General features: G+C 37.8%; 1 protein-coding gene across 1 annotated transcript; it reads left to right on the top strand.

Moving 5' to 3' along the window:
- Positions 1–5,914: 5,914 nt before the first annotated feature.
- On the top strand, positions 5,915–19,001 carry myhb (myosin, heavy chain b). The gene is made up of 39 exons (XM_066664144.1): positions 5,915–6,118; positions 6,735–6,878; positions 6,985–7,141; positions 7,530–7,557; positions 8,012–8,123; positions 8,215–8,307; positions 8,396–8,459; positions 8,741–8,839; positions 9,055–9,158; positions 9,376–9,514; positions 9,701–9,819; positions 9,904–10,053; positions 10,133–10,303; positions 10,414–10,720; positions 10,931–10,992; positions 11,086–11,173; positions 11,374–11,491; positions 11,647–11,770; positions 11,851–11,987; positions 12,082–12,337; positions 12,474–12,716; positions 12,797–12,973; positions 13,079–13,224; positions 13,315–13,405; positions 13,494–13,883; positions 13,968–14,094; positions 14,653–14,771; positions 15,248–15,444; positions 15,554–15,737; positions 16,012–16,177; positions 16,292–16,416; positions 16,512–16,820; positions 16,903–17,106; positions 17,183–17,308; positions 17,416–17,586; positions 17,705–17,809; positions 18,268–18,363; positions 18,646–18,777; positions 18,868–19,001. Exons 1-39 carry the CDS (start codon positions 5,915–5,917, stop codon positions 18,883–18,885), a joined length of 5,802 nt encoding a protein of 1,933 aa, XP_066520241.1. The 3' UTR covers positions 18,886–19,001.
- Positions 19,002–20,202: the final 1,201 nt, after the last annotated feature.

Below are 20,202 nucleotides of genomic sequence, written 5' to 3' on the forward strand. Positions count from 1 at the left end.
TCATGTTAATGTTTTGGTACATAGACCCCAACAATGGGGCACATGAACACAAACCTTATTAGTGGTGGAAACATGATGAAACAACTGATTAAATAAATACTTATATTGCTTGTTTCTGTACCTTTTTTTCTTGTTTTGAGGAAAATAAGACACATTTCATCTTGTCCTTTTGTCTTCTTTTTTGTGATATAGCACATCCCTGCCCTGCCTCAGTATTGCAGAAATGTATGGGTTTTTGTTGCTATCATTCATTGATGTCCTAAATTAGCTTTTTCCCCTGGACTGCAGAATTACTTATCAAGCAAACAAAAAACATATTAGTGGGACAAATGTTTAATGAAAGTAATATTACAACAGCTTAGAGTTTATTGTATAGAGATACATTCAATGTTAGAGGGATTCTGAGCATCAACAATGCCTGTATGGTTAATTCTACACTTGAAAATGCCTGTTTAACTAAATACCTAATAGTGATTGAGTGGTAGACCCACCAAATAAATCAACAATCTTATCACATCATAGTATTACAATAAACATCATAATATGAGACACTGACCAGGACTAGTAAAGTTTCAGAAAATTTTAACTAGTTCTAATTTCTCCTCTAGGCTCTAAATGGCTTGAATTTTTCTTCTGCGTTCTGATTGGTTAGTACAGTGGTTCCAAAAGTGTGGGCTAATACCAGGGGTGCTCATACATATTCTTATCTGTGAAAGTGAGGCACTGCAGAAAAAGTTTGGAAACCACAGGGTTAGTACATGTTTAACTGCAGTGCACTGGCTAGTTGTTTACATTCTCTGAATCCTATTGGATAGTTGAGTCCTGTGATGTAATTGGTTAGTCAGAGTTTCTCCTCCATACTCCTTTGGCTCCTGAGCTCTTAAGTATTCTAGTCGGCTTATATTTAGTTGAATGGCACTTTCACACTGTTTAGACTGCACTGTTAAATCTGACTTGGGTTTGTTTTTACCCTTAGTGCAGTTAGTTTGCTGTTTTCACACCTGCCCAATCACATTCAGATGTGGACAAAAACAACCATACTAAGACCCACGAGAGGTCTTTAATTGCAGTTTTAATTTGTATATGGTGTATGAATAAATGTTTATATTGCTTTTTTCTCTTTTGGGTTCAGTTTAGACTCCTGTTTATGGCAGTAATTTCAACAGTATTTGAATAATGTTGTAAACAATGACATATAAAAACTCTTTACCCATGTAGGCCTAATCTTTTCAATACAAATTTTTTAGTCAATGTTGGAAACAATGTGGTAGCAAGCAGTAAAAAAAACTTTTTTTTTTTAATTTTAAAAATTATTATTATTTTTTATTATTATTATTATTATTATTATTTTTAAAATTCTTTTTTGCTCACCCTCCCCTCTTCTTACAGCGAGCCTCCTGGGACATTGAGCAGTGTTGTGGGCTTTACTGCCCTCCTCTGACACTCCACAATCACCTGCTTTGTATTATTAACATTTACAGATAAATTGTACATAAGACTGGTCATCATGTTAAATAATTTAGTATTTTCTTTATCTGATTCTGCAAAAATACAATTATTTGTCAGCTGTGATGGCTTCATCCTTTTCCTGCCTTAAGTGAGACTACAGCCTGCTTCAAATGAGCACAAGACATATACATCGGACAGGGCACCAGTCCATCACAGGGCATCACACACAAACCCAGTCACCCACCTACCACACACATACGCTTTTTCCCACAGCCAATCTACCTACCAATGTGTTTCTGGATTGTGGGAGGATGTCAGAGACCTCAAAGGAATCCCATGCAGATATTTGGAGATCACACCAAATGTCTTACAGAGGGTAACCCAAAATCAGGACTGAATTCACAACCCCAGGACGCAGCACTGCATCCCCACATTCAGTAAACTAGTCTGCATAAATGTCTGTTAAACTAATGTAAAATTTCATTTCCTGTGAATAACATTTTTATAGAGGAATTATAAAACCAATAAATAATGAGCTAGCATAACTGTAGATAAGTAATTCTAGCTAAAGCTAATTGTTCTGCTAGCACGTATGTGATAACAAAACCTTAGTGGGTGCAAGTCTATATCTCCATCCTGAAACTGCTGCTTTTGTCTCTGTTCGGATGCATGTTGCCAAAGATGAGCTGCATAGCAGAATCCCCTCAGTGAGTATTCAGTGACTTCAGGGCTGCCCCAGTGTCAAAAGACATCAGCAGGTGTTAACCACTGAGATATTTTTCTCAACACATAAATTGATTTCAGCACTTACTAGTGCAGATTAAGTGCTAATGTACAGAAGGCAATGCTTCAGACACTGATTTATTTAAGGCAATATTCTGTAGACCTTATTTTTAGAACTGTATTGTTAAAATGTGTCATTTTACTCCATGGAAAACAAATGCAAAATTTGTTTAAATTTATAAAAATAATATAAATACATAACTGTAATACTGTCCATCTCTATTAACACAAGTGATACACAAGTGAAGCTATTAAAATGTATGCAATGTATCACCCACAATGCTAACATAGCTGCCAATAAAAATAGTGTTTACTTTGTGGATCAGTTAAACTGATCTCATTAATACCATAAACACTAATTAGCTTGTATAGCCTTTCAGTCACTCTAATAGTAGTGCTTTTATTTATTCTTTTAAGTAACATGTTATGGAAATGAGGAGATACATGTTTTTATATTATAAAATATGGTATAGCACAGACTTTATTTAAAAAAAAAACTTAGAAATTCTGTTAGAGATTGTTTGATTAATTGACCATTTCATATTATTTCCATGCTCTAGAAAAAGTTAACTGACCATGACAAACTCATACAATGGGACATTGTCCTCCCTGTCAATACAATAAATAAAGCAAAATTAAATTTAGCATGATTTGTACACCATATGCTAAAAATAGGTTCATTATGCCTATTTACATCACATTGTAGCTTATCAGAGGAATTTGTTTTTAAAATTAAGATCTTTTTCCCATATACATCCAACTTTCATAATTGTAAATGTGTATGTACTGTAAATGACTTAAACACCTGAAAAGTAACTAAAATATGCACAGCCTAAGGTCGAGTTGGTTTTTTAACAATTTTATTTTTCTAAAAAAATATTGAAGATCAGTTTCCAGCTTCAATTTTCCTGTCACCAAATATGATACAATTAATTGTTTCTTGAGGAAATATGAATTAGATTTGTAAAAGGTTGCAGCTGAAATGGATTCACTATGAATAGGGCATGTTTTTTTCATGTCTGCAAGTTGCACAGTGGGCAAAGTTCACATTCAGAAAATAAGACCAAAATTAAACAGAGGTCAGATTTTCCTCAAAGTAGAATTTTCAGTGAGTAATTAGTGCTCCAATGCTAAATGTACAAGAGGACTCAGGGCAGGTGGGTATTCAGTCCACCTGCCCCGGTTTTGTAGTATCTTATTCTACTATATTATAAATAGTTATAAATTGTATTAGAAAAAACAAATTAAACATGAATATTTTACACCAATAAATTGGTCTAATATGCAGGCACACACTGAATGAATTCCAAACAATCAAATAAATTTGTTTTTCATTTCCATTCATTTCGCTCCCATATTTTTCAAACATCAAACATTGTTAAACACTGAACTGAACAAAATTAACCTTGATCTAATCAAAAAGCTGCAATTTACTATTGTTGTGACACAGTAGCTGCAGAGTTAGATGCTCCTAAGAGGTTCCTAAAATTCTACCACACAGAATCCTGTATCATGTATCCTTGTCAATGAATATAAGTGGTTAATTACTCAACAAACAGTGGGGAGGCTGGTTTTCTCAGGCAAAAAAAAAAAAAAAGAAATCACAACAAATAAAATATTAACAGATTTGCCAGTTTCCCTGGCTCTTCTGTAAAAACTCTCTCAGATACTTACTGCGTGGTTCTACCTGAAGGGATCTTCAGCACACAGGCGGGCGCTTGACACACACTACGTTTGTTTTTGAAATGCAATGCAGGGAGACTACAAAGTTTCATTAACACAATAAGCCTCCAAGGCATGCTGACATTTGGCTGAGCAGTCTGCACAGTGGTCTATATTTGTATTTTGTCCAAATAAGAATATACTCTTATGGGTGTGATATCAAATATCACATTTTTATTCAATGCAGAAGCCCATTATATCTCCAGAGTAACTGCTTCAGAATTTCTTAGGCTTTCCCATCATTGCCAGAATGGGATCGTGTTTCCTGTGGAAAGACTGAGCAACTGGCTGACAAAGCCTGCATTTAAATCATCCATCATGGGTGGCATCTCAATCTCCAGGCTAAACACTCTGCTGATCTTCAGCTTCCCAAAGCAGCATCCTTTTTTGTTTGGGAATGGGTCCTCACAGCTGCTCCACTTCCTTACCCTTTACCAAGCTAACTTAATGAATGTGTGTACAACAACAATGCATATCCATTCCTGATTCATAACTCTGTAAATTCAGGGCATCCTAAAAGATATTGCTTGTGTCTAATATGCATCTGATGATGATGAAAATAGACCTTGGAATGTGAATAAACACACATTTTGCCACTCACTTTCTCAGACTGATGAGAGACATGGCTATAAGCACACAGTGACTCAAGTGGGACTGTTGACATCTTGAACTTTGTCGCAGTGTGAGTCCCCAGGAGAGGCTTGAGGAACTCCAGCTGTCTTTCTTCTGGCAAAGCATAATCCTTTGGCAGCCTCAGTTGTTTCTTAAAGCCTGTGGAATGGAAGTATACCAATTTTATTTCTTTATAACACGTTAAACTTGTATGGCCCTTGCAATCCTATGCCAGTGACATTTGCAGCCTTCTTCTCTGGATAGCATGGTGTCTTGTAATGCCAGAGGACATTCATAAGTAAGATTAACAACTACCTGGGGACATTATCTGACCTTGTGTTTCCTTCCATACTGGTCCTTCAGACATTGCCATATAATAAAAGGCAAAACAAAGCATCTGTTTCCTTTATTTATGAGGTACTATGCTTTTAATTTTTAGAAGATATATTTCATAGTTCATCTTATTTATAAAAATTATATATGTAGTTCCCTTTCCTTCCTGCAAAATGACCCTTGTGACTTAAAAATGCAGTAAGATTCCATTCTACAATAGACCTATGTAATCTTTTTTTGGGTCAATAATGTAAATTCTATGCTAAAAACAGCTCAGGATTGATAAGATGATTTCAGTTTGACATGGGATAAAAATAATACATTCTGTGGTCATAAGATGCTGCTTAGGAGGGCAAACATTAGTGGACAAACGAGGTGAAAATTCATGACCAAATGGAGAGGTGTGGGCGTGGTACATGGCACAGCTACAAGCTCTATATAAGAACTGACCTGAGACTCCTCCTGGGGCTTGCACACATCTTAGGCTAAGGTGAGTGACTTCACATTTTGTGTGGAATTAATGGATTTTATCTCCATTTATGCTGTAATGCTTTTAAAATATAACATAGAATATTGTAACAGAATAATAATAAATTTTCTTCCACAGAACTACAAGGCAGCCACTTACAACAGCAGCAGCAGGTTTCTGAAGCGGTGTCCCACCCAGGTACACTCCAGCCACATTCAGAACAGTGCTGTTCTATAATGCATATTTGTATACACTTTCGAAAATCTTATGGAAAGGTCCAAACTATTAACAGATTATCAGATGAATAATTAAATGTCAGACTGTAGCTGGATATTCCTTTCAGACAACAATATCTTCTATTTCCCATGGCTATGGGATATGTTAGTGTTCTAAGGCCACAATGAATATGCATCTATCTATCTATCTATCTATATATATATATATATATATATATATATATATATACATAGAGAGAGAGAGAGAGAAATGTCAAAAAACAATATGTAATAAAAGTAATATTATGTATCTTTCCGATAAGGTGTCACCATGAGTGTGGATCCAGAAATGGAGTGCTTTGGCCCGGCAGCCGTTTACCTCCGGAAGCCAGAGCGAGAGAGAATTGAGGCTCAAAACTTACCCTTTGATGCAAAAACTGCTTTCTATGTGGTTGAGCCAGGTGAGATGTACCTCAAAGGGGTCCTGCAGAACAGAGAGGGAGGCAAAGCAACCGTCAAAACTTTGTGTGGCAAAGTGAGTACAAAAGGTTATACCTGGCAGAGGGTTTCACTTTTTTGTTCTTTTTGTCACACCACAACTATTTTCATTAAGTCTTTAATATTTTTAATCTAGGATTAGTGAAAATTTGTGAAATTAGCTTCTGTAAGTTGCATCCATTATGGACACAGTGGTTCAGTTGGTCACACAGAGCTTATATGGTCAGCATAAAATGAAAACACACATTCTGAAGTAGCAGCACATGAGACTAATATCACTATGTTCAATTCCATGCACAAACCTGAGGGGTATAAAACCCTGCAGTATAAAGCACTGATGCTGTTTATGGTATAGTGAAGGCCCTCAATCCAGTGCCTTTAAGATGAGTTGGAAAGTTTTCTGTGATCAACATCTAATTATCCAAAGTCTCACTTGTAAATCACAAGTAAGTGACAGGTAACTGCAATCAATTAAAATGTTCTTACATCTGGAGTAAAGCCTACCCAGGTGATTAGAAGCTGTTCAACAAACTGGATCAACCTGTCTATAATACCCTTCATTTCAGAAGAAATATAATGTGCATTTAGCTTTATAGCGTACAGAAAATCATTCAAATTTTCATCATTGAACTGAATTATAAATGCCACTTCAGGTTTTGACAGTAAAGGAGGATGACATCCATCCTATGAATCCTCCAAAGTTTGATAAGATTGAGGACATGGCCATGATGACCCACCTCAATGAGCCAGCTGTGTTGTATAACCTCAAAGAGCGCTATGCAGCATGGATGATCTATGTGAGTTTATATGTTACACACACTGTGGTGGTACATTAAATATATGTAGAGAGGAAACACCAAATATTTTCTATAATAAATCATTCCGTGTTTTTTGTGTTTGCAGACCTACTCTGGACTGTTCTGTGTCACTGTGAACCCCTATAAGTGGCTCCCAGTGTATGATCCTGTTGTTGTAGCAGGCTACCGGGGCAAAAAGAGAATCGAGGCCCCACCCCACATCTTCTCCATCTCTGATAATGCCTATCAGTTCATGCTAACTGGTACACAGATTTTAAGAGATTAGAAAAAAATTAATATTTATGTAGGGGGGCACGGAGGCGCAACAGGTAGTGTTGCTGACACACAGCTCAGGGTTGTGGGTTCGAGACCTGCTCCGGGTGTCTGTTTTTAAGGAGTTTGGTTTGTTTTCTCTGTGGCCACATGGGTTTCCTCCCACAGTCCAAAAACACACGTTGGTAGGTGGATTGGCTACTCAGGTGATTGTGCCCAGTGATTCCGGGTAGGCTCTGGTCCCACCCCGACCCTGAACTGGATAAGCGTTTACAGACAATGAATGAATTAATGAGTATTTAGCTCATTAATTTAGCTCATACAGTATGTGTTTACTGTAAATTTGTTCCTTAAACTTTGTTTCACATTTAATTTCAGATCGTGAGAATCAGTCAATCCTGATCACGTAAGTCCAGCTAAAACTGATTTTTATACTGATGAACAGTAAATTGTGGTAGCTATTAATGGAATATGGTTCCATAGTTTCATCTTAGCAGTGTTAAACATTTTTTTCCAACTCAAAGCTAAATGCAGAAACTATATATATTTGATACATATCCAGTAATTGAATAATGATTCAATTCATAATGGTGCCCTCCGTGGTGAACGTGTTTGCTCACTCTGCTCTTGAATGCCGACTTTTTCTTCTTTTTTGGGCCCTTTACGCTCTCTCTAAAGTGCACAAAGGCCATGCACTCTCTTAGAACTTTGAACTTAAAATGTTACCTATATCCACACACTTCAGAAGGACATTAATGTTATATTAACAAATTGTTAACTGAAAAATAACACTTCTATTGCAAAAGAAGGCCTGCTGGGGATAGACTGCCATAAATTGTAATATCTGATTTTAACTTCAGTGGAGAATCTGGTGCAGGAAAGACTGTAAACACCAAGCGTGTCATCCAGTACTTTGCGACAATCGCAGTGTCTGGACAGAAGAAACATGAACCGGTTCCTGGTAAAATGCAGGTCAGTAAATCTATCCATGCTGCTGTTAGTTACAGCATGTAGGAAATCTAATAATTATTCAGTTTCATATGATACATTGTGTGCTCTGCAGGGGTCACTTGAGGATCAGATCATTGCAGCCAACCCTCTGTTGGAGGCTTATGGTAATGCCAAGACTGTGAGGAATGACAACTCCTCTCGCTTTGTAAGTGTTTATCCTCAAATACTCACTCTCTTAAATTTCAAAGCATTTTTCAAAATTGTAAAGGATTATCCTCCAATTTTATCTTTAGGGTAAATTCATCAGAATCCATTTTGGGTCCACTGGAAAGCTGGCCTCAGCTGATATCGAAACTTGTGAGTTGATATAGTGTTTAAACGTATACAGACTTGTGCAAGAGTTTGGACATACCTAGTCAAAATCCAGTTTAGCAGGCTGGATCTTCTATATGAATATAAGATATTCTCTACAGCCAGGAACTGATGGCATTAATGCAAATTTCAAGCCACTATTTATAATATTTTTTGTTATATTTTTTGCTGAAAGTGTGCCCTAATGTTTTAAGCCATGAATGTTCTGATATTATAACTGAATATTTGTATGTTTTCTCAAGCCCTATGTGATTTTGCTTCTGCAGATCTGCTTGAAAAGTCAAGAGTAACTTTTCAGCTTTCAGCTGAGAGGAGCTACCACATTTTCTATCAGCTCACGACTGGCCACAAGCCTGAACTGCTAGGTAATGCATGCAAGCACGGATTTCATTCAAATCTATCTCTTTTCCTGTGTGCTGTGCAGTTATTAGAAAAGACAGGAAGGTATAAACAGATTGAGCCATTACATTCTGCTATAAGTACATAGAGACAACAATCTATACAAGTAAATATGAATAAATGACAAAACAAACAAACAACCAACCAAATAAATGATTGTTATTTGTTTTATTTTTTGCAGAGGCTCTCCTGATCACCACTAACCCTTATGATTATCCAATGATCAGTCACGGTGAGATCACTGTCAAGAGTATCAATGATGTGGAAGAGTTCATTGCAACAGATGTAAGAATTTAATTTAAATAACAGCTTTCATTTTTGCTATCACTGTTTTATATTCTTCACTACTATTCACCTAACATTGGTCTTTACATGTAGTCATTTTTAACTGCAGAATTGGTGATTTTTGCTTAACTTTAACAGAGACATGAACCAACTAGTAAAAAAAAGTCAAGTTTGATTGTAGGAAGATTCTAAAGAGCTGTTTTTATTTGATGTTCAGACTGCCATTGACATTTTGGGCTTCACTGCTGAAGAGAAGATGGGCATCTACAAGCTAACAGGAGCTGTGATGCATCATGGTAACATGAAGTTCAAGCAGAAGCAGAGGGAAGAACAGGCTGAGCCAGATGGCACTGAGGGTATGTGGTTCATGTGACATACAGTAGTAAAGGAAATTTTCTCGATGCTGTATTGAACACATTTTCTATGTTGTAATGACAGAAATATCTATGGCTATATGGTTGGTTTCACTGGCAGTCTAGCATTTTTTAGACACAGACCTGTTCTACTAACAAAATTTTCCATTTCTATCCTCTTATCCTCAGTGGCTGACAAAATCGCTTACCTCATGGGGCTGAACTCAGCTGACATGCTGAAAGCTTTGTGCTATCCCAGAGTAAAAGTCGGGAATGAGTATGTGACCAAAGGGCAAACTGTTCCACAGGTAATAAGATGTCTTTAGAGGTAGTAGTGATTTACAAATATAGACTTTACAAAAATGAAAAGTATTGTTTTGCCCTTTCACAAGGTCAACAATTCAGTCATGGCTCTGTCCAAGTCAGTCTATGAGAAAATGTTCTTGTGGATGGTGGTCCGTATCAACGAGATGTTGGATACCAAGCAGCCAAGGCAATACTTTATTGGTGTGCTGGATATTGCTGGGTTTGAAATCTTTGATGTAAGTAAAAAACAATAGATGGAGTATGAAATAAAATCCATGTTGTTCATAGTCTCAAAAACCTGTTTTGTAATTGTAGTTCAACAGCTTGGAACAACTGTGCATCAACTTCACCAATGAGAAACTGCAACAGTTTTTCAACCATCATATGTTTGTGCTGGAGCAAGAGGAATACAAAAAAGAGGGAATTGAGTGGGAGTTTATTGATTTTGGTATGGACTTGGCTGCATGCATTGAGCTTATTGAGAAGGTAGGTTAAACATATGTAGAACAGATTTTCTTTTACACTTTATATGACACACAAATATGTTCTTTTGTCTGTCTCTGCACACAGTAAAAAAATAAATTTCTTACCCACAGCCAATGGGCATTTTCTCCATCCTTGAAGAGGAGTGCATGTTCCCCAAGGCCACAGATACGACCTTTAAGAACAAACTCTATGACCAGCATCTGGGTAAATCCGCATGCTTCCAGAAACCAAAGCCTACTAAAGGCAAGGCTGAGGCCCACTTCTCCCTGGTGCACTATGCTGGCACGGTCGACTACAATATCGTTGGCTGGTTGGATAAGAATAAGGACCCATTGAATGACTCCGTTGTTCAGCTTTACCAAAAGTCTGCAGTCAAACTGCTGGCTAACTTATATGCCACCCATGCTTCTGCTGAAGGTTTGTTAATATTTATAGTGGAAAACCTTGTCAAACTATTAACTACCAATTTTGACTTCATCACTACAGTTTACACCTACACCTGAATCTGGTTTGTGCCTTTTCAGTGTTACTTTTCTGGGAAGAGGAGCACATAATGTGAAATAACATCAGTTTTATATTATTGCAGAATTTAATCCACTTTCCTCCCACTGTGAACAGGTGAGGGAGGTGGCAAAAAAGCTGGAAAGAAGAAGGGTGGCTCTTTCCAGACTGTATCTGCTCTGTTCCGGGTAAAAACTGAGATATACATATTTTGTATTTGCTGAAACAAGTAGGAATTATAGGATTGTTATTACTAACTTGGCTATTGTTTAATCCAACAGGAGAACTTGGGCAAGCTTATGACCAACTTGAGAAGCACTCATCCTCATTTTGTGCGTTGTTTGATTCCAAATGAATCAAAGACACCAGGTCAGTTTTAGTTACACTTATGTAGCATAACTATGCATGAACTATGTATGTTGTGAACTAAGGTTGTTCTGTTGACTGAAATCAATAAAAAGCCTCTGGGAATAGTTTAATTCATTATTAGCAAAGCAGAGTTTGACAAACCTTTTTGAGATATTTTCAAATTACAAATATTGCTACTGACTGATTTATCTTAATCTCAGGACTTATGGAGAACCACCTGGTTATTCACCAGCTGCGCTGTAATGGTGTACTAGAGGGCATCAGAATCTGCAGGAAAGGTTTCCCCAGCAGAATCATCTATGGTGACTTTAAGCAGAGGTATTTTTTTACATTCTATAAGTACATTTTATATGTAATATCAGTAAATCTCCAAGAACCTCCAGGTAGATTGTCCAGTTTACTTTAAACTATTTCAGCCAGGTGAACACTTTTATATTAATTTGTTGTCATAAAGTAAATTTCTTCTTTTTCAGATACAAAGTATTGAATGCCAGTGTTATCCCTGAGGGACAGTTCATTGACAACAAGAAAGCATCCGAGAAGCTTCTTGGATCTATTGATGTGGATCATACCCAATACAAGTTTGGACACACCAAGGTAAGAAATAGTAGGAAAGTTAATTAAGTTGCATTTTTCACAATAGCACTGTGTCTTATTAGTGAAAAATCCATTTACAGGTGTTCTTCAAAGCTGGTCTTCTGGGTCTTCTTGAGGAGATGCGAGATGAGAAGCTTGCCATTCTTGTGACTATGACTCAGGCATTGTGTAGAGGTTTCCTTATGAGAAGAGAGTTTGTAAAGATGATGGAGAGAAGGTATTATCTGATATTATCTGGTAACCACCCCCCACAAATTTATTGGTGGCTTCAACAAAAATGTCCTGACCAATGTAATATGTTTTTGCTATAGAGAAGCCATCTACTCCATTCAGTATAACATTCGCTCATTCATGAATGTGAAACACTGGCCATGGATGAAGCTATACTTCAAGATCAAGCCTCTTCTGAAGAGTGCAGAGACTGAGAAGGAAATGGCTGCTATGAAAGAGAATTTTGAGAAAATGAAAGAGGATCTTGCAAAAGCTCTGGCCAAGAAAAAGGAGCTTGAGGAAAAGATGGTGTCCTTACTGCAGGAAAAGAATGACTTGCAGTTACAAGTAGCATCTGTATGTTTTCTCAATTTTACTAAATTTCTTTATTTTATATTTTCCTCAGTTTTACTATATTTTAAGTGCAGTTTACAGCTATAACTGCTTCTCATCCTGTATTGATTAAGTGATGTAATAATATTTTCAATTTTAGGAAGTTGAAAATCTCTCAGATTCTGAGGAGAGATGTGAGGGGCTTATCAAAAGCAAGATCCAGCTCGAGGCCAAACTCAAAGAGATGACTGAGAGACTGGAGGATGAAGAGGAAATCAATGCTGAGTTAACTGCTAAGAAAAGGAAACTGGAGGATGAATGTTCTGAGCTGAAGAAAGACATTGATGATTTAGAACTAACTTTAGCTAAAGTGGAAAAGGAGAAGCATGCCACTGAGAACAAGGTACTTATTCTATAATTAAGGCTTAGTAAAAATTAGTGAATATCAAAATTCTACAATGTTAATGCAAGTATCATTCTCAGGTCAAAAACCTCACGGAAGAAATGACATCTCAAGATGAGACCATTGTCAAGCTGTCCAAGGAAAAGAAAGCTCTCCAAGAGGCACATCAGCAAACGCTTGATGATCTCCAAGCAGAGGAAGATAAAGTCAACACTCTGACTAAAGCCAAAGCTAAACTTGAGCAGCAAGTAGATGATGTAAGTCGTAAGAAAAGCAATTGGATGTATAATGTTAAAAAAAGCTGCTGTTGTTTGATAAAATTTAGAAGCTCTTCCTAATTCAAAGTCCTGTGTCCACAACAGCTTGAAGGCTCTCTTGAACAAGAAAAGAAGCTTCGCATGGATCTTGAAAGAGCAAAGAGAAAGCTTGAGGGAGACCTCAAACTGGCCCAGGAAACCATAATGGACTTGGAGAATGACAAGCAGCAATCAGATGAAAAGCTCAAGAAGTGAGAGCCAAATAGCTTCTCCTGTTCATCAAAAAAAAAATCATTCATTGACAATGTAATCTCTGAGCTAATTACTGTTATTCCCAACAGGAAGGAATTTGAGACAAGTCAGCTTCTTGGCAGGATTGAGGATGAGCAGTCACTTGGTATAGGGCTTCAAAAAAAGATTAAAGAACTCCAGGTTAATCCAAAAATTTTGTTTCAAAGTTTTATACTTTATTGAAAACTAATGTAGAGCAGCTCATCACAGCATTATTTCTCCACTGCAGGCTCGTATTGAGGAGCTGGAAGAGGAGATTGAGGCTGAGCGTGCTGCTCGGGCCAAGGTGGAAAAGCAGAGGTCTGATCTCTCCAGGGAACTTGAAGAGATCACAGAGAGACTTGAGGAAGCCGGCGGTGCTACATCTGCCCAAATTGAGATGAACAAAAAACGGGAGACTGAATTCCAGAAGCTGCGCCGTGATCTTGAAGAATCTACCTTGCAACATGAAGCCACCGCTGCAGCTCTCCGTAAGAAGCATGCTGACACTGTAGCCGAGCTTGGAGAGCAGATTGACAACCTCCAGAGGATCAAACAGAAACTGGAGAAAGAGAAGAGTGAGTTTAAAATGGAGATTGATGACCTGACTAGCAACATGGAAGTTGTTGCAAAATCAAAGGTAATTAAAGAAATCCATATTTTAATTCAGTGTGTCCTAGCAGGTATAGTTTTTAAAAAGACATTGCTCTGTGGTTTTTGACAGGCTAATCTTGAAAAGATGTGCCGTACACTAGAGGACCAAGTGAGTGAACTGAAAACAAAGACTGAAGAACAACTTCGCCATCTGAATGATATTAGCGCACAAAAGGCACGACTTCAGACTGAAAATGGTAAAGTATTTTATCAAACCCATTTTTTAGTAAAAAATAAAGTAGAAGATACCATATCACACTCTTATATTATGCTGAGAGAGACAGACTAACGTATCCTTCTTGTTTCTACACACAGTGTCCATTCTCTCAGATCCACTTACCATACAGGAGCACTTTGTAGTTCTACAATTATGGTGTGTAGTCCATTTGTTGCTCTTCATGCTGTTTGCTTCCTTTTCATCAATGGTCAGGTCCCCCACAGTACGGCCACAGGGCAGGTATGATTTGAGTGGTGGATCATTCCTGGTGCTGCAGTGTGTCTGCTGTGTCATAATCACTGCAGCACTGAAAATGATCCACCACCCAAATCATACCTGCTCTCTAGTGGTCCTGTGGGGGTCCTGACCACTGAAGAACGTGGTGGAAAGGGTGCAAACACAGTATGCACAGTGACAGATGAACTACAATCTATAACTGTAAAACTATGAATTACTCCTTGCTGAAACAAATAGGTGGTCATAATGTTATGGCTGATGAGTTTATATATTGTTACCATTGTGGTCGATTCTACAATAGGTGAAATGGGACGTCAGCTGGAAGAGAAAGAGGCTCTTGTTTCTCAGCTGACTCGTGGCAAGCAAGCTTATACTCAGCAGATTGAGGAGCTGAAAAGACAAATTGAAGAAGAGGTCAAGGTAAGTTGTTGCTTTTAAAAATTTGACATAACAATATTCATTCAGGGCGGCACGGTGGCGCAGCAGGTAGTGTTGCAGTCACACAGCTCCAGGGACCTGGAGGTTGTGGGTTCGATTCCCGCTCTGGGTGACTGTCTGTGAGGAGTTGGTGTGTTCTCCCCGTGTCCGCGTGGGTTTCCTCCGGGTGCTCCGGTTTCCTCCCACAGTCCAAAACCACACGTTGGTAGGTGGATTGGCGACTCAAAAGTGTTCGTAGGTGTGAGTGTGTGAGTGAATGTGTATCTGTGTGTCTGTGTTGCCCTGTGAAGGACTGGCGCCCCCTCCAGGGTGTATTCCTGACTTGTGCCCAATGATTCCAGGTAGGCTCTGGCCCCACCGCGACCCTGAACTGGATAAGCGGTTACAGATAATGAATGAATTAATATTCATTCATATATTTTGCTATATCTAATAATTCATTTGTTATTTAATTCCAGGCAAAGAATGCTCTGGCCCATGCTGTGCAGTCAGCACGTCATGACTGTGAGCTGCTCAGAGAGCAGTTTGAAGAAGAGCAGGAGGCCAAATCTGAGCTCCAACGTTCAATGTCTAAGGCAAACAGTGAGGTAGCCCAGTGGAGAACCAAATATGAGACTGATGCTATCCAGCGTACAGAGGAACTGGAAGAAGCAAAGTAAAACACTAATTTCATATCATTAATTTGTTCATTTATTTATTAATATTTAAAAATCAGATAGTGTAATAAAAGACTAACCACAGTAACACTCTTTTACCTTTCTTAGGAAAAAGCTTGCCCAGCGCTTGCAGGATGCTGAGGAGTCTATTGAAGCTGTGAATGCCAAGTGTGCCTCCTTGGAAAAAACCAAACAGAGACTGCATGGTGAAGTGGAAGATCTCATGATTGATGTGGAGAGGGCTAATGCACTTGCCGCCAACCTTGACAAAAAGCAAAGAAACTTTGACAAGGTAAAAAAAATCTAGACCTATGGATTTCTATAAGTAGGCAAAATAACTTGAATTATGAATTCCTGTGCTTGGAATTATTCACTTATGTGACTTGTTTAAATGTGATTATGTGACTTGTTGAAATGTTTTAGAATTATTCATACAGAGTAGAACTAATGTTGTAAAATTTACAGATGGGAAAACATGAAAAAGAACCAAAACTAAATGTCATCAATGCACTTAGGCTAAAGTTTCCTGCAGAATATTCATCACTCTTATTTAAACTTACTTTAAGGTCTTGGCAGAATGGAAGCAGAAATATGAGGAGAGCCAAGCAGAACTGGAAGGAGCCCTGAAAGAAGCTCGATCTCTCAGCACTGAAATTTTTAAGATGAAGAACTCCTATGAAGAATCTCTAGACCAGCTAGAAACCCTGAAGAGGGAGAATAAAAATCTCCAGCGTAAGGCAAAACACATTCCTCCCACTGAAATAATTGTATAAGAAGTGAACTGGTACTTTAGAGAACACTGAACATGTTCAGCCTCCCAGAATATGTGTATTCTTATTTATACAGAGGAGATCTCAGATTTAACTGAACAACTTGGTGAGACTGGAAAGACTATTCATGAGTTGGAGAAGGGAAAGAAGAGTGTGGAAATTGAGAAAACAGAAATACAGACAGCACTTGAGGAAGCTGAGGTGTGTTTTAATTCTAAGGAAATCTGCAATAAAATGTTGAGACAATGTATAGATTTTGAATGCCATTCATGTATTTCTTCACCTTCATACTTCAGGCCACATTGGAACACGAGGAGTCCAAAATTGTACGTATCCAGCTTGAACTCAGCCAGGTGAAGGGTGAGATTGACAGGAGGATGGCTGAGAAGGATGAGGAGATTGAACAAATCAAACGCAACAGCCAAAGAGTGATTGACTCAATGCAGACCACTCTGGATGCTGAAATCAGAAGCAGAAACGATGCTCTAAGAATCAAGAAGAAGATGGAGGGTGATCTCAATGAGATGGAAATTCAGCTGAGCCATGCAAACCGTCAGGCTGCTGAAGCCCAGAAACAACTCAGGAATGTCCAAGGCCAGCTTAAGGTTTGTTCAAAATTAAATAAACAAAGAAATTTTAAGGGAAACAAATATTGATAAGATTACATGACCATGATGAATTTTCCAGGATGCACAATTGCACCTTGATGAGGCTATAAGAGGACAAGAAGACATGAGGGAACAGGTGGCCATGGTAGAGCGTAGAAACAATCTAATGCTGGCTGAAATTGAGGAGCTCAGGGTTGCTCTGGAGCAAACCGATAGAGCCCGCAAAATGGCAGAACAGGAGCTGGTGGATGCTAGTGAGCGTGTGGCTCTGCTTCATTCCCAGGTAACCAAAATGACTAATTATCTTTTTTATGTATCTTGTGGGGCATATAGCTCTAATTGTTTCACAACATTTTTAGAATACCAGCCTTATTAACACCAAGAAGAAGCTGGAGACTGATCTTGTCCAGATTCAAGGTGAGGTGGATGACACTATTCAGGAAGCACGCAATGCTGAGGAAAAAGCTAAGAAAGCAATCACTGATGTAAGTAAAATAAGGCAACTTGATAAATGAAGTTTTTTATGGTATTTATATACTTAATATTTACAATCATGCTCCCTTTACCATGTATTTAAAAATACCGCATTCAGGCTGCCATGATGGCAGAGGAGCTGAAGAAGGAGCAAGACACAAGTGCTCACCTTGAGAGGATGAAGAAGAACTTGGAAGTTACTGTCAAGGACCTGCAGCACCGTCTGGATGAGGCTGAGAGTCTGGCCATGAAGGGTGGCAAAAAACAGCTACAGAAGCTGGAGTCTAGAGTATGCGAATATGCATTCTAAAACTGTTCATGCTACCATACAGACAAGAGTTAATATAACATACTCTGTACTCAGTACATCCGTTACGACATTTCCACTTTATGGATACATTTTTCAGGTCCGTGAGTTGGAGGCTGAAGTGGAATCTGAACAGAGACGTGCTGCTGAGGCTGTTAAAGGTGTTCGCAAATATGAGAGGAGAGTGAAGGAGCTCACCTACCAGGTACTACAACAGCAAGCAACTTATTTTCTACTATTTTATTTAAATTATTGTATTTTAAACCACACAACAGTTATAAATGTTTGGGGAAATGTTCTTTGCTGTTTTATTGAGGTTTAACCAAGTGAAGGCAGTGATGTACACAGAAATTTTAGATTTGTAGTAAAAAAAAATAAAAAAGGTTTTTGCCTTCAACACTTAGTTATCTGCTTCTTATTTTGTCAGTTTATGACCTGTTTGACCTGTCTTACTGGATTATTCAAATATGGCTATTATGGATAAAAGGGTCCATTCTAGTTACACACTAGACACTATTTCAGCACTAGACTATAAGTGAAAATTATAAAAGGTGAAATGCAACCTTAAAAAAAAATAAAAACTATGGAGTGCTGTTATTTTCAGTAAGTTTTTATGCACTTGGTGTAATACATATGTACATCTAAGTCTCACTAATATTTCAGACTGAGGAAGATAAGAAGAATGTAACCAGACTGCAGGACCTGGTGGACAAACTGCAGCTGAAAGTGAAGTCTTACAAGAGACAAGCTGAGGAATCTGTAAGTTGGCCTAGTCTTCAGAATTTTGAGACTTATTTTATGCCAGCTTATTAGACTCATTTTCTTTAATCTCCACAAACATCAACCTTTATTCACACAACTGGGACCAGGGTAGGATAGTGTTTATATTTAAAAACATGACATATTTAATATAATAGAATTTATAAAATTATAGTCACTACATATGTTTAACTAGTGATTCAAGTCTAAATTATTCCAAGAAAAACCATTATGTATTTTGACACTTACAGATAAAACCTTAATTTGAACAATGTTTCACAGGAGGAGCAGGCCAACACTCACCTCTCCAGATTCAGGAAGGTGCAGCATGAGATGGAGGAAGCTCAGGAGAGGGCTGACATCGCTGAGTCTCAGGTCAACAAGCTCAGAGCCAAGAGCCGTGAACTTGGAAAGGTAGTAGCCATTCAAATTTAAAGGTTTAAGGATATATATAAAAAAATATACACATATGTGCATATATGCATAAATTATGTTTTTTTCTAGGGGAAAGAAGCTGAGTAAAGGCATTGCAATGATTGTACAGACTACCAAGAACTCATAAAATATGAGTGCAGTGCAAATATGCATTGAAGCTGTTACTCTGAACTAGGTCTGCAACTAATAAAACAACTTGTGACACAATTTTTCTGTCTCTGTTTTGTCTCTCTGCACTTCATCACATTCTTACACAGAAAGTCAGATATTTAATTTAGATATATTGCAAAAATCTGAAACTATTCTTAAATCAGGACCTATTTTATAATTTGTTGACTGGTACAAACAGTTTATTTCACTATTTACACATACCTTTTCAATTTTTAATTTTTATTGATGCATCTTAATGTCTAATTTAACATAATCATAATCAAGTACATTGTTTGGAATTAATGGTAGTGCTTTAGTTGTCTTAGACTTGTCAGTTAAAAAATTTATGCTAATTTGTTTCTTTTAAAAAGCTTAATTTTAATAAGTGTAATCAATTTGATCAATTTGCACTAACCATTTAAAAGCAGGTGCAAAATATAAAACCAATATGGCATAGTAGTCTCAGATGTTTGGTTATTAGATATGTATGTATAAATATATAAGAACATTCAATAAATGGGTTATGAATATACTGAATAAAACACCCTTGTATGTTAGTTTACGATATGATTTAGTGTTAGGCGAAACAGGTGGCCAAGAACAACTTTCTTGTGAGATTTTATTACTAATAATAATTTTGCACATACACAATCAGGAGATGTGTGTACATTCAGTGGTTGTTTTGCTTTGTGCCCCCTGGTTGCCATCATCACCACTGTAAAAACAAAATCTGAGGTGACCTCTTTACTCTATTGAACCACTTAATATTGAAATCCTCTGAATTGTTAATTTCTTAAAAGTGGAGTGAGACAGATATTTTAAAAGAGAAATACAGAAAAACGTGCAGAAATATTAAAGCAGTTTAAAAAAATAAACAACAAAATAATTAAGCAATTAAAACTTAATAAAATAAAAGTTGACAGAACTTGTATCATCCATCCATTATCTGTAACCGCTTATCCAATTTAGGGTCGCGGGGGGTCCAGAACCTACCTGGAATCATCGGGCGCAAGGCGGGAATACACCCTGGAGGGGGCGCCAGTCCTTCACAGGGCAACACAGACACACACACATTCACGTCGCCAATCCACCTGCAACATGTGTTTTTGGACTGTGGGAGGAAACCGGAGCACCCGGAGGAAACCCACGCGGACACCACACCAACTCCTCACAGACAGTCACCCGGAGCGGGAATCGAACCCACAACCTCCAGATCCCTGGAGCTGTGTGACTGCGACACTACCTGCTGCGGTC

Source organism: Hoplias malabaricus, chromosome 3 (assembly GCF_029633855.1).
Source record: "Hoplias malabaricus isolate fHopMal1 chromosome 3, fHopMal1.hap1, whole genome shotgun sequence".
NCBI lineage: Eukaryota > Metazoa > Chordata > Actinopteri > Characiformes > Erythrinidae > Hoplias > Hoplias malabaricus.